The sequence below is a fragment of the Salmo salar genome, chromosome ssa14 (assembly GCF_905237065.1).
Source record: "Salmo salar chromosome ssa14, Ssal_v3.1, whole genome shotgun sequence".
In the NCBI taxonomy this organism is placed as follows: Eukaryota; Metazoa; Chordata; class Actinopteri; order Salmoniformes; family Salmonidae; genus Salmo; species Salmo salar.
This window is the reverse complement of record NC_059455.1, coordinates 100,944,417-100,958,324: the sequence shown is the minus strand read 5'-3', so window position 1 is coordinate 100,958,324 and position 13,908 is coordinate 100,944,417. Positions and strand designations below refer to the sequence as shown.

The window sequence follows — 13,908 nt, the reverse complement described above, 5'->3', positions numbered from 1 at the left end:
GGGGAGATGTTTTACAATCCAAATGAATGCACAATGACAGGTTTTGAATGAAAGACTGGCTGCTTTACAAGCGTGACTCAGTTTTGTACCGAGTTGTGATTAAAATAACTAGGCAACGGTGCCCCCTAATGGTTAACAAGATACATGACTCAATACAGGTCCTCGTGTAAAATACTCTGCAGTGCATCAAAGCAGCAGTTTATGATATACACACAAGGATGTTATATTTCCTGAATCTCGATAAGGCACACCACATCTCTCCCACATTGTGTTTCTAGAGCCTGTAATACTGCCTGTCTGCATTATCTGCAGTTAGTGGAAATAAGTCAAATACTTCTGCAAGAAAACTAGCAGCTTTTAAGATTTAGAATCATCCCAAATGGCACCCTATCCCCTATATAGTGCACTACATTAGACCAGGCCCTATAGAACCCTATATAGTGCACTACATTAGACCAGGCCCTATACAACCCTATATAGTGCACTACATTAGACCAGGCCCTATAGAACCCTATCCCTTATATAGTGCACTACATTAGACCAGGCCCTATAGAACCCTATCCCTTATATAGTGCACTACATTTGATTAAAGCCCTATGAACCCTGGTCAATAGTGCACTTTATGGAGTCTGACCTCCTTTCTCTACAGTGTGTTTCTGCAGGGAGTCTGAGCACACCAAGGTAAAGAATGTATAACTGCAAGTCACTCTGGATAAGTATAGATGCAATGCAGCTTCTAACATTAAAGTCTATTTAGAGTCTCCAGAATGGAAACGAAGGAAGCAGCTGCCTGCCGTGAATTACTGAACAACACTCCGCCGTTGTCCAATGCTTTAATGATGCTCTCTGAAGGCAGATGGGGTCAGAACCGGCCAGAGACCAACATCCAGCGTAGTTCATGTCAACTCTGAGGGATGATGAGGCCTGAACAGCCTTCCCTGTCGCCACTCCCAGGTCTTCATCAAACTCCTGAACAGCCTTCCCTGAGGTAGAATAGACTTCAGTCTCATCTCTGACTGGTAGAGGGATGACATCACATCTCGTATCAAATGTTATTTGTCACGAATACAACAAGTGTAGACTTTACCGTGAAATGCTGACTTACAAGCCCTTAACCAACAGTGCAGTTCAAGAAGAGAATATTTACCAAGTAGACTAAAGTAAAGGATTATGAAAAGTAACAACATAACAATAACGAGGCTATATACAGGGGGTACCGGTTAGTAACGAGGCTATATACAGGGGTACAGGTTAGTAACGAGGCTATATACAGGGGGTACCGAGTCAGTGTGGAGGGGTACAGGTTAGTAACGAGGCTATATACAGGGGTACAGGTTAGTAACGAGGCTATATACAGGGGGTACCGGTACTGAGTCAGTGTGAGGGGGTACAGGTTAGTAATGAGACTATATACAGGCGGTACAGGTCAGTAATGAGGCTATATACAGGGGTACAGGTTAGTAACGAGGCTATATACAGGGGGTACCGGTACTGAGTCAGTGTGAGGGGGTACAGGTTAGTTAAGGTAAGGGGTAGGGGTGAAGTGACTATGCATAGATAATAAACAGTGAGTAGCAGCAGTGTAAAAACCAAAGGGGGTTGTGTCAATGTAAATAGTTCAGTGGCCATTTGATTAATTGTTCAACAGTCTTATGGCTTGGGGTACAAGCTTTAAAGATCTTGCTCACATCGGTTACCGAGAGCGTTCACACACAGTCATCCAGAACAGCTGGTGCTCTCATGCATGCTTCAGTGTTGCTTGCCTTGAAGCGAGCATAAAAGGCATTTGGCTCGCGTCACTGGGCAGCTCGCGTCGGGGTTTTCCTTTGTAGTCCGTAATAGTTTTCAAGCCCTGCCACATCCGACGAGTGTCAGAGCCGGTGTAGTAGGATTAAATCTTATTCCTGTGTTGATGCTTTGCTTGTTTGATGGTTCATCTGAGGGCATAGCGGGATTTCTGATAGGTGTCCGAATTAGTGTGCTGCTCCTTGTAAGCGGCAGCTCTACCCTTTAGCTCGATGAGGATGTTGCCTGTAATCCATGGCTTCTGGTTGGGATATGTACGTACGGTCACTGTGGGGACGACGTCATCGATGCACTTATTGGGGCGGTAGTTAACCTAGTGGTTAGAAGAGCGTTGGACTAGTAACCGAAGGATCGAATCCCCGAGCTGACAAGGTACAAATGTCGTTCTGCCCCCTGAACACGGCAGTTAACCCACTGTTCCTAGGCCGTCATTGAAAATAAGAATTTGTTCTTAACTGACTTGCCTAGTTAAATAATGACATAACACATGTTCACTGCCAATCTGATCTCCCTGGTAAAAAATAGTTTCAAGTTGTATTAGTTGTACAGTATACCATGAGTATCGGGAAAATACATCGTCCAACGAGATGCTTATTAGCAGGTTCCTTCAATTACAATAACAAATTATAAAATATAAGAATACGAACATAAAGTAAATGGCTCAGTTTAACAGAATAAACATAATTATAATGTCGGAAGGCACAATTTATAGTCCAATATTGGATGGATTCCACGTGTAAATATTGGACTATAAATTGTGCAGTGTATTAAGAGTCTGGTAGCACAGAATAAGTTTGAGGAAAAAAACTGAGGAAGTTATTCAAGAAAGATCCAGTGTAATATTATATTATGGAATAAAGCAAACTGGATGGAATATTGGGAATGCTACCAATGGAGTCACACATGATTCACCGAATGAGGAAGTAAAGTACTTTAAGAATATGTTTTCGTTTCAGTCCATCTGAAACTAATTGTATGGATTTCTTTCCCTAATAATAATGCATTAACATCTGTACAGAAAGACTCATGTGAAAGCCAAATTACAGAGGAGGAACTTCTTGATGCATTTAAGGATGGGAAAACTCCAGGGCTGGATGGAATACCAGTGGAGGTATACCAAACTGTTTTTGATATACTCAGAGGAGCATGTTTTAACCACTCCTATATAAATGGTAGATTATCAGATACTCAACAAGGTCTGATATCATTATTACTGAAACAGGACCCAAGTGGTACAGTTGAAGTCAGAAGTTTACATACACCTTAGACAAATACATTTAAACTCAGTTTCATAATTCTTGACATTTAATCCTAGTAAAAATTCCCTGTCTTAGGTCAGTTAGGATCACCACTTTATTTTAAGAATGTGAAATGTCAGAATAATAGTAGAGAGAATTATTTATTTCATCACATTCCCAGTGGGTCAGAAGTTTACATACACTCAATTAGGATTTGGTAGCATTGTCATTAAATTGTTTAACTTGGGTCAAACGTTTTGGGTAGCCTTCCACAAGCTTCCCACAATAAGTTGAGTGAATTTTGGCCCAATCCTCCTGACAGAGCTGGTGTAACTGAGTCAGGTTTGTAGGCCTCCTTGCTCGCAAACACTTTTTCAGCTCTGCCCACAAATTTTCTATAGGTTGAGGTCAGGGCTTTGTGATGGCCACTCCAATACCTTGACTTTGTTGTCCTTAAGCCATTTTGCCACAACTTTGGAAGTATGCTTGGGGTCATTGTCCATTTGGAAGACCCATTTGCGACCAAGCTTTAACTTCCTGACTGATGTCGCTTCAATATATCCATATAAATTGTCCTTCCTCATGATGCCATCTATTTTGTGAAGTGCACCAGTCCCTCCTGCAGCAAAGCACCCCCACAACATGATGCTGCCACCCCCATGCTTCACGGTTGGGATGGTGTTCTTCAGCTTGCAAGCCTCCCCCTTTTTCCTCTAAACATAACGATGGTCATTATGGCCAAACAGTTCTAATTCTGTTTCCATCGATCATCCTTGATGTTTCTACAACTTGATTGGAGTCCACCTGTGGTAAATTTAAATTGATTGGACATGATTTGTAAAGGCACACCTGTCTATATAAGCTCCCACAATTGTCAGAGCAAAAACCAAGCCATGAGGTTGAAGGAATTGTCCGTAAAGCTCCGAAACATCTCTTCCTAGACCTGGCTAAACGGAGCAATCAGGGGAGAAGGACCTTGGTCAGGGAGGTGACCAAGAATACAATGGGCACTCTGCGGAGAACCTTCCAGAAGGACAACCATCTCTGCAGCACTCCCCCAATCAGGCCTTTATGGTAGAGTGGCCAGATGGAAGCCACTCCTCAGTAAAAGGCACATGACAGCCCGCTTGGAGTTTGCCAAAAGGCACCTAAAGACTCTCAGACCATGAGAAACAAGATTCTCTGGTCTGATGAAACCAAGATTGAACTCTTTTGCCAAGCATCACTTCTGGAGGAAACCTGGCACCATCCCAAGCATGGTGGCGTTTTTCAGCGGCAGGGACTGAGAGACTAGTCAGGATCAAAGGAAAGATGAACAGATCAAAGTACAGAGAGATCCTTGATGAAAACCTGCTCCAGGACCTCAGACTGGGGTCAAGGTTCACCTTCCAACAGGACAACAACCCTAAGCACACAGCCAAGACAACGAAGGAGTGGCTTCGGGACAAGTCTCTGAATGTCCTTGTTTATCAATAACTGGAAGAAGAATTTTCATAAATCTGGATGCTCATTAATCACATCAAATATTTTTAACATCCACATTAGTCATGATCTGTTATACACAGCAGGTACTGGTTACACAGAGGCTTCTAGAGCGGACAGCTTGATGAAAACCAGTCAATATTCAGGTCCTTCAGGAAAGTAGACCTCTCTGTTTACATCACATACACTATCACACATTATTTAGATACTGACTGTTAGCACTTGGTGGCCTATAGCAACACCCAATAGAAAAGGCTTTAGATGAGGCAAGTGAACCTACAACCACAACACTTGACATAAGATCTTCTCTTAGCATTACAGGGATATGGCTCTGAATATATATACACCTCCCCCGTAAACATTACAGGGATATGGCTCTGAATATATACAGCAACACCTCCCCCATAAACATTACAGGGATATGGCTCTGAATATATACAGCAACACCTCCCCCATAAGCATTCCTGTCTCTTCTATAGATGTTATATCGGTGAATTGCTACTGCTGTATCATCAAAGTGAGTCTCAAATAGCTAACATGATTATCTGATGTTAGCAAGTTATTGATTTGATGAACCTTATTTCTAAGGTTACGTTCAGCCCTTTCCTGGGTAGCTGATCAGAGAGACATAATGTGGAAAAGATCAAACAAAGCAAGATAAAAAAATTAAATGCATTCAGCAGTCCATTAATCAATTGGTGTGTGTGTGTGTGCTGCGGGGTTGAAGCTATGAACCCATAGGCTTCCCAAGCCTGTCAAAAGTGTCATTTCTTAGAAAGAATAAAGAGTTGGTGACTTGTAATGAAATTTATTTACACTGTGACACCCAAAACAAACATAATAAAAATGTTCCTAGTCAATGTTGTCGTCAACTTCACCGAGCGTCAAACACAACCACTGGAGTCAAGAGTCAAGGAATATCAACAAGAATGGAAAATATTATTTCAAAACATTTTTCGTATAGTAGAGTTTTGGCTTGTGTGCGAACCAGAACGGCTCATAGGAGCCTGTAGCGTGAGGCAGCTTGAAGCACAAGCACACCCCCTAGACAGGACGCTAGTCTATTACAGGGCGTTTTTCTATAATGTACACTAATGAGTCCAGGGATTTGGGCGGGCCGCCTAAGTGGTTCATCGGCCACCCAAGTCCAAACTGTAAAAAAAAAATAAGTATTTACACACACTGAACAAAAATATAAAACACAACATGTAAAGTGTTGGTCCCATGTATCATGAACTGAAAAAAATGAATCCAACTTTATTTTAATGCACAAAAAAGCTAAATTTCTCTCTAATTTTGTGCAAAAATGTGTTTACATCCCTTTTAGTTTGCATTTATCCTTTGCCATAATAATCCATCCACCTGACAGGTGTGGCATATCAAGAAGATGAATAAACAGTATGATAATTACACAGGTGCACCTTGTGCTGGGGACAATGAAAGACCACTTTAGAATGCGCAGTTGTGTCCCAACACCCTGACGTCTCTAGGTTTGAGGGTGCAACTGGAGTGCCGACTACAGGAATGTCCACCAGAGCTGTCGCCAGAGAACGTAATGTTCTATTCTCTACTCCAACATCATTTTACAGAATTCGGCAGTACGTCCAACCGGCCTCAGAACCTCGTTACCACGCCAGCCCAGAACCTCGTGTTACCACGCCAGCCCAGAACCTCGTGTTACCACGCCAGCCCAGAACCTCGTGTTACCACGCCAGCCCAGAACCTCGTGTTACCACGCCAGCCCAGAACCTCGTGTTACCACGCCAGCCCAGAACCTCGTGTTACCACGCCAGCCCAGAACCTCGTGTTACCACGCCAGCCCAGAACCTCGTGTTACCACGCCAGCCCAGAACCTCGTGTTACCACGCCAGCCCAGAACCTCGTGTTACCACGCCAGCCCAGAACCTCGTGTTACCACGCCAGCCCAGAACCTCCACCTGCAGGATTGTATTGAGGGTGGGGGGGGGGGGCGGCTATATATGTTTTGTAATATAATCTTTGAGAACCAACAATCACCAAAATAAAAGCTCGACAGTCAGGGGAATTGTTAATTAATTTAACAGTATTGGTGTTGATAAGTTTGAGCAGAAGAACAGCATTAGCCATGGCAAAATAGAATAGCAGGAAATTAACTTTACAACTGCATCTCGGCACCATTGAACTGCAAGAAATGGCTTAAAAAAAAATGCTATGAAACAAAAGGACCTTCAAATTCTCTCAAATTCAGCCGCGCCGACCGATTACCCATTACCAAACCCACCACCTTCATGATCCATAAAACCCCGGATTCACTCCTACAGAGGTTTCAGCACCAATTTCAAATCTGAATATATTTAAAAGGATACATCTCTTTGTTCTCTTCTTGTACATGATTCTGTATCCACACTCTCTGCATCTGATTGGATCACGAGCCTTAATTTCATTTTCAGTGTGGCATTCTGTTAGGAGAGAGAACATTTCAGCAGCTACTACATCAGACATAGCGGTAAGCATTCTGTTAGGAGAACATTTCAGCAGCTACTACATCAGACATAGCGGTAAGCATTCTGTAAGGCAGGAGCTCCGGTAGTACATCAATAATTCTGTAACATGCTGACCACACCGCTTGCGTTACGTGTGCGAGAGTTGCAAAATAAAGTTACACGTTATTCAATTACTTAATCGACGAGCGTTTGCGTAGCCAGGCGATAAAATATAACTTTTATTTTTATTTTAGGCTTGATGTGCTGCAAGTCCCGCCTCTCCCATCTCCTCATTGGTTTTTAGGAGCATATACCCACGTGGGTGATCGAAAGCTGAACTGAGGTCAACACTCCAGTTGGTGGTGGTAATGCACCTTAAAGTTGGTGGGCAACCGCCATATTAAGTCCAAAGAAAAAAATGATTAGAAGCCTGAAGGAGGAGAGATGACTAGAAACAAACTCAGTTTACCCTTTTATCTGAGGATTAAATGTCAGAGTAGAGGACCTTGTGTATTTCAGGTAAAATAAACACCCCAATGTTTATATCCCAGGACAAATTAGCTAGCAACAGCAAGCTAGCTAAATGGCCATGAATATTTCTCGACCTGTCCCCAAATTAAAATAGTGGTTTCAGAGTTCGTTTTGATATTTCCATCTGCGCGTCCTGATCGCATCTATTTTGGATGTACAAAATCAACATGTCTGTGATGGCGCTAGGGAAGGACACATTGTCCCTGGTCCAGTCAGCATGTAAGGCAGCCGCTGCAGTAGCACATCAATCATGTAGATACATATGTAGATATGGGTGAACAAAACCAGGGTACTGAAGGGCAAGTTAGGAAAAGTCACTAACAGTCTGAGTTACGGTACAAAGACAAAGCATGGATATTTAGAAACAACTGTAAAATAGCACCCCAAACACACTGTGCCATGTACAACATTACAGTTTCCTAACAGAAGACATTACCACCACATATGTAGATCATAGGCTGTTGCTTTGGGGGTTGCACGTCTTTCGGAGTGTCCATGCTTGAATCTGGAGAAAATCAGATTGAGACGGAATGACCAATTTATGTGCAACAGCCGAAACTGCATGGCTTATAAATGAGATAGTCATAACAATCTAACATAACTGCTTTGCTAAGTGACCCAAAAGCATAATTATCTCTCAACAATTTAGCCAAATATTACGATATTTAACTCCTGTCCTCTGTGATTTAGCCTTAGCTAGCTGCTAACTACATTAGAATGAATGGTTTCCTGGTATCGTTAGCTACCTAGCTACCGTTAGCTAAGAGCAGCAAACAGAACGACCCACAGGTAACCACTTTAAGCTACCATATAAAAATAATAACTGGGAAATATTGTAGCATGTTTAAAACCCAATTCAGTATGAAATAGATAACCCACCGGTTTAATAAGTTGCTAAAGAAGTGTATTTGTTTCTCTCATGGCAGGGTGCGTCGTAACGTGATTCTTGTTCTTTGTGGCTGGGTTGGCCGCTCCACCGCGCACAGCGCCCCCTGCTGTACTGAAGTGTTAGGTCAGTCACGGCCTTTCATAATTACTGCTCCTCTAAGAAAGTGAAATAGAGCCCTAGACAACAAAAGATAGAGCCCTTTTGCTTGATCAAGGACCGTGATTCTTCATCGGTGGGGTTTAACCAACGTTATGGCGCATTATAACAGGGCGGCAGGTAGCCTAGTGGTTAGAGTCCTTTATTTAACCAGGTAGGCTAGCTGAGAACAAGTCCTTTATTTAACCAGGTAGGCTAGCTGAGAACAAGTCCTTTATTTAACCAGGTAGGCTAGTTGAGAACAAGTTCTCATTTACAACTGCGACCTGGCCAAGATAAAGCAAAGCAGTGCGACACAAACAACAACACAGAGCTACACATGGAATAAACAATAAACAAGCCAATAACACAATAAACAAGTCAATGACACAGTAGAAAATAAAGAAAGTCTATATGCAGTGTGTGCAAAAGGCAAGAGGATGAAAGGCAATAAATAGGCCATAGGAGCAAATAATTACAATTTAGCAGATTAACACTGGAGTGATAAATGAGCAGATGATGATGTGCAAGTAGAAATACTGGTGTGCAAAAGAGCAGAAAAGTAAACCTAAAAGTTGCTATTATCGAATCCCCGAGCTTACAAGGTAGAAATCTGCACTGTTCTTAGGCCGTCATTGTAAATAAGAAATTGTTCTTAACTGACTTGCCTAGTTAAATAAAAAACATTTATTGCCACCTACTGGAGTGTAGGCCAGCCCCGTTGCGCTTAAAAATATATATATAATCTAATGATCAGAGTGCTAAGAGCCTCGGCGTGACCCTGGACAACACCCTGTCGTTCTCCGCTAACATCAAGGCGGTGACCCGATCCTGTAGATTCATGCTCTACAACATTCGTAGAGTACGACCCTGCCTTACACAGGAAGCGGCGCAGGTCCTAATCCAGGCACTTGTCATCTCCCGTCTGGATTACTGCAACTCGTTGTTGGCTGGGCTCCCTGCCTGTGCCATTAAACCCCTACAACTCATCCAGAACGCCGCAGCCCGTCTGGTGTTCAACCTTCCCAAGTTCTCTCACGTCACCCCGCTCCTCCGCTCTCTCCACTGGCTTCCAGTTGAAGCTCGCATCTGCTACAAGACCATGGTGCTTGCCTACGGAGCTGTGAGGGGAACGGCACCTCCGTACCTTCAGGCTCTGATCAGGCCCTACACCCAAACAAGGGCACTGCGTTCATCCACCTCTGGCCTGCTCGCCTCCCTACCTCTGAGGAAGCACAGTTCCCGCTCAGCCCAGTCAAAACTGTTCGCTGCTCTGGCACCCCAATGGTGGAACAAGCTCCCTCACGACGCCAGGACAGCGGAGTCAATCACCACCTTCCGGAGACACCTGAAACCCCACCTCTTTAAGGAATACCTAGGATAGGATAAAGTAATCCTTCTAACCCTCCCTCCCCCCCAAAAAGATATAGATGCACTATTGTAAAGTGGTTGTTCCACTGGATATCATAAGGTGAATCCACCAATTTGTAAGTCGCTCTGGATAAGAGCGTCTGCTAAATGACGTAAATGTAATGACGTTCTACTGAATATACTCTTTAAACTAATTCCCTGTATCCCCACCTCCACTGCCTGCTTCACTGCCTCACACCCACACTATGAGCACCCCCACAGCCGTCGGACTCATCGCCCCAACTCCCCCTTCCCCCCTAAATGTCAAATCAACATGTATTGGTCACATACACATGGTTAGCAGATGTTAATGCGAAATGCTTGTGCTTCTAGTTCCGATCGTGCAGTAATATCTACTAAGTAATCTAACAATTCCCCAACTACCTAATACACACATCTAAAGGGGTGAATGGGAATATATACATAGGCAACAATCACTTAATGCTCCTCCTCGCGTCCTTGCGATTTATCTTGTCCTTCCTCGGCACTCTACCGCCCAACTAGCGTTGGAAACTGTTGCTCTCCTCAAACTTCCTTTCTGCCTCCATTGACCTCTCGCTCCCCTTCAAACCCCACACTCAATTTCTCTCCCGCTTTCTTTTTCTCTTTCCTGCTCCATACTTCCTTCACTATCTCTGACCATCTCTGACCAGTCACAGCACAGCTGAACCGTAACCACTATCTATGACCAGTCACAAACAACAAATGCTGAGCCTTCATATTCATGCATATCGGACCAAATAATTAAAGACAAGCACTGTAGTTTTTGAGTTCCACAAAGTGGGTGTGGAAGAGGTGAAACAATTGTTGCTGTCTATAAATAAGGACAAACCACCTGGTACAGACAACCTGGATGGTAAATTACTGAGGTTGGTAGAGGAATACATTGTGACTCCTGTTTGCCACATGTTCAATTTAAGTCCTGAAGACTGTGTGTTCCCTCAGACATGGAGGCAGTCAGGGGTTATTCCGCTACCCAAGAATAGCAGAGCACCCTTTAATGGTTCACAGAGCCGACCAATCAGCATGTTGCTGGTGCATCGCAAACTTTTGGAGAAAAAAAATTGTTTGACCAAATTCAAAGTTATTATACAGAAAACACATTAACAACAGACTTTCAGCACGCTTATAGGGATGGGCACTCAACATGCTTAGCACTGACACAAATGACTGATGATTGGCTGAAATAAATTGATAGTAAGAAGATTGTGGGAGCCGGTTTTGTTAGACTTCAGCGCAGCTTTCGATATCATTGATCGTAACCTTTTGCTGATTGAGAGTTACCTATCTAAGAGAACACAGAGGGGTTTTCTTTAATGGAAGCCTCTCTAATGCTAATTCAGTTGAGTGTGGTGTACCGCAGGGCAGCCGGCTAGGGCCATTAATGTTTCCTGTTTTTAACCAATGACCTTCCACTGACCTTGAATAAAGCCTGTGTGTCTGTGTACCCTGACGACTCGACAGTATTAACGTCGGCTACGACAGTCAAATAAATAAATGACACCGTTAACATAGAGCTGCAGTCAGTTATAGAATGGGTAACTACCAATAGGTTTAACATAGAGCTGCAGTCAGTTATAGAATGGGTAACTACCAATAGGTTTAACATAGAGCTGCAGTCAGTTATAGAATGGGTAACTACCAATAGGTTTAACATAGAGCTGCAGTCAGTTATAGAATGGGTAACTACCAATAGGTTTAACATAGAGCTGCAGTCAGTTATAGAATGGGTAACTACCAATAGGTTTAACATAGAGCTGCAGTCAGTTATAGAATGGGTAACTACCAATAGGTTTAACATAGAGCTGCAGTCAGTTATAGAATGGGTAACTATCAATAGGCTGGAGGTGCTAAATATATTTTTTTAAATGAAAGCATTGTTTTTATGACAAATCACTGCTCAACCCTAAACCTCATCTAGATATATTATTGAATAATGTGGCGATTGAGCAAGTTGAGGAGACTAAACTGCTGGGTGTCGCCCTAGATAGCAAGCTGTCATGGTCAAAACATACAGACTCAATGGTTGCTAAAATGGGAAGAGGTCTGTCCATGATAAGGCATTGCTCTGCCTTCTTGACATCTCAGTCGACCAGACAGGTCCTACAGGCCCTAGTTTTGTCGCACCTGGACTACTGCCCAGCTGTGTGGTAATGTATGGCGAAGAAGGACATAGGTGAATTGCAGTTGGTCCAGAACAGAGAGGCACGCATTGAACTTCGATGTACATGGAGGGTGAATGTCAGTAACATGCATGTCAATCTCTCCAGGCTCAAAGTTGAGGAGAGATTGCCTGCATCACTATTGGTCTTTGTGCGAGGTATTGATGTGTTGAAGGTACCCAACTGTCTGTTCAAGCAGTTGGCACACAGTCCAGACACTCATCGGTACAACACAAGACATGCAACCAGAGGTCTCTTCACAGTCCCCAGGTCCAGAACAGAGGCTGGGAAATGCACAGTATTAAATAGAGCTATGACTACATGGAATTCTCTGCCATCCCAGGTAACTCAAGCTAGCAATAAAACCAGTTAAAAAAAATAATAATTAAAGAACACCTTACGTCACAACGGGGACTGTGAAGAGACACCACCATTTTGATATATTTTGCATTGTAATTTTTATTGTATTATGTAGGTGGGTGGCCTGAACGAGCCTTGGCTTGTGCGAGCTGGAATGGCTCATTGGGCAGGAGCCATCTCCTGTTTCTGAAGTGTGAGACAAAGGCAGGAGATGACGTAGTATTATGTAGTGCTATGTTATTATATTATGTATTATATTATATTTGTTGTGTTTTGTTTGTTTCCTGTTTGGCAGCGGCTAATTGGGGACATTAGCGACATTACTGTGCAGCCGTATTCATCGACCTGGCCAAGGCTTTCGACTCTGTCAATCACCACATTCTTATTGGCAGACTCAACAGCCTTGGCTTCTCTAATGATTCCCTCGCCTGGTTCACCAACTACTTCTCTGATAGAGTTCAGTGTGTCAAATCGGAGGGCCTGTTATCCGGACCTCTGGCAGTCTCTATGGGGGTGCCACAGGGTTCAATTTTCGGGCCGACACTTCTCTGTATACATCAATGATCTTGCTCTTGCTGCTGGTGAGTCTCTGATCCACCTCTACGCAGACGACACCATTCTGTATACATCTGGCCCTTCCTTGGACACTGTTAACTCCAGACGAGCTTCAATGCCATAAAACTCTCCTTCCGTGGCCTCCAACTGCTCTTAAATGCTAGTAAAACTAAATGCATGCTCTTCAATCGATCACTGCCCGCAGCTGCCCGCCCGTCCAGCATCACTACTCTGGACGGCTCTGACTTAGAATACGTGGACAACTACAAATACCTGGGTGTCTGGTTAGACTGTAAACTCTCCTTCCAGACTCACATTAAGCATTCCTAATCCAAAATTAAATCTAGAATCGGCTTCCTATATCGCAACAAAGCATCCTTCACTCATGCTGCCAAACATACCCTCGTAAAACTGACCATCCTACCGATCCTTGACTTCGGTGATGTCATTTACAAAATAGCCTCCAACACTCTACTCAACAAACTGGATGCAGTCTATCACAGTGCCATCCGTTTTGTCACCAATGCCCCATACACTACCCACCACTGCGACCTGTATGCTCTCATTGGCTGGCCCTCGCTTCATACTCGTCGCCAAACCCACTGGCTACAGGTTATCTACAAGTCTCTGCTAGGTAAAGCCCCGCCTTATCTCAGCTCACTGGTCACCATAGCAGCACCCACCTGTAGCACGCGCTCCAGCAGGTATATCTCTCTGGTCACCCCTAAAGCCAACTCCTCCTTTGGTCGTCTCTCCTTCCAGTTCTCTGCTGCCAATGACTGGAACGAACTACAAAAATCACTGAAGCTGGAGACTCTTAACTCCCTCACTAGCTTTAAGCACCAGCTGTCAGAGCAGCTCACAGATCACTGCACCTG

At 43.6% G+C, this 13,908-nt stretch overlaps 1 protein-coding gene across 1 annotated transcript; it reads right to left on the bottom strand.

Moving 5' to 3' along the window:
• Window positions 1-5,318: 5,318 nt before the first annotated feature.
• Window positions 5,319-8,563, bottom strand: LOC106570789 (DNA-directed RNA polymerases I, II, and III subunit RPABC4). Its single transcript, XM_014143322.2, has 4 exons — window positions 8,399-8,563; window positions 7,956-8,024; window positions 6,872-6,964; window positions 5,319-5,423 (listed from the first exon to the last, which is right to left on the bottom strand). The coding sequence occupies exons 2-4, from the start codon at window positions 8,014-8,016 to the stop codon at window positions 5,401-5,403; spliced, it is 177 nt and encodes a 58-aa protein (XP_013998797.1). The 5' UTR covers window positions 8,017-8,024; window positions 8,399-8,563; the 3' UTR covers window positions 5,319-5,400.
• Between the last annotated feature and the right edge of the window lie 5,345 nt (window positions 8,564-13,908).

Bases quoted from the DNA above. Each gene is read 5' to 3' on its own strand.
- LOC106570789 (XM_014143322.2), bottom strand. From the start codon at position 8,016: ATGGACACTCCGAAAGACGTGCAACCCCCAAAGCAACAGCCTATGATC. The intron at 6,965-7,955 runs GTAATGTCTTCT...CTCTCCTAACAG, and splicing joins TATGATCTACATATGTGGTG to AATGCCACACTGAAAATGAA. The intron at 5,424-6,871 runs GTATCCTTTTAA...TCTTGACTCCAG, and splicing joins CAAGAAGAGAACAAAGAGAT to TGGTTGTGTTTGACGCTCGG.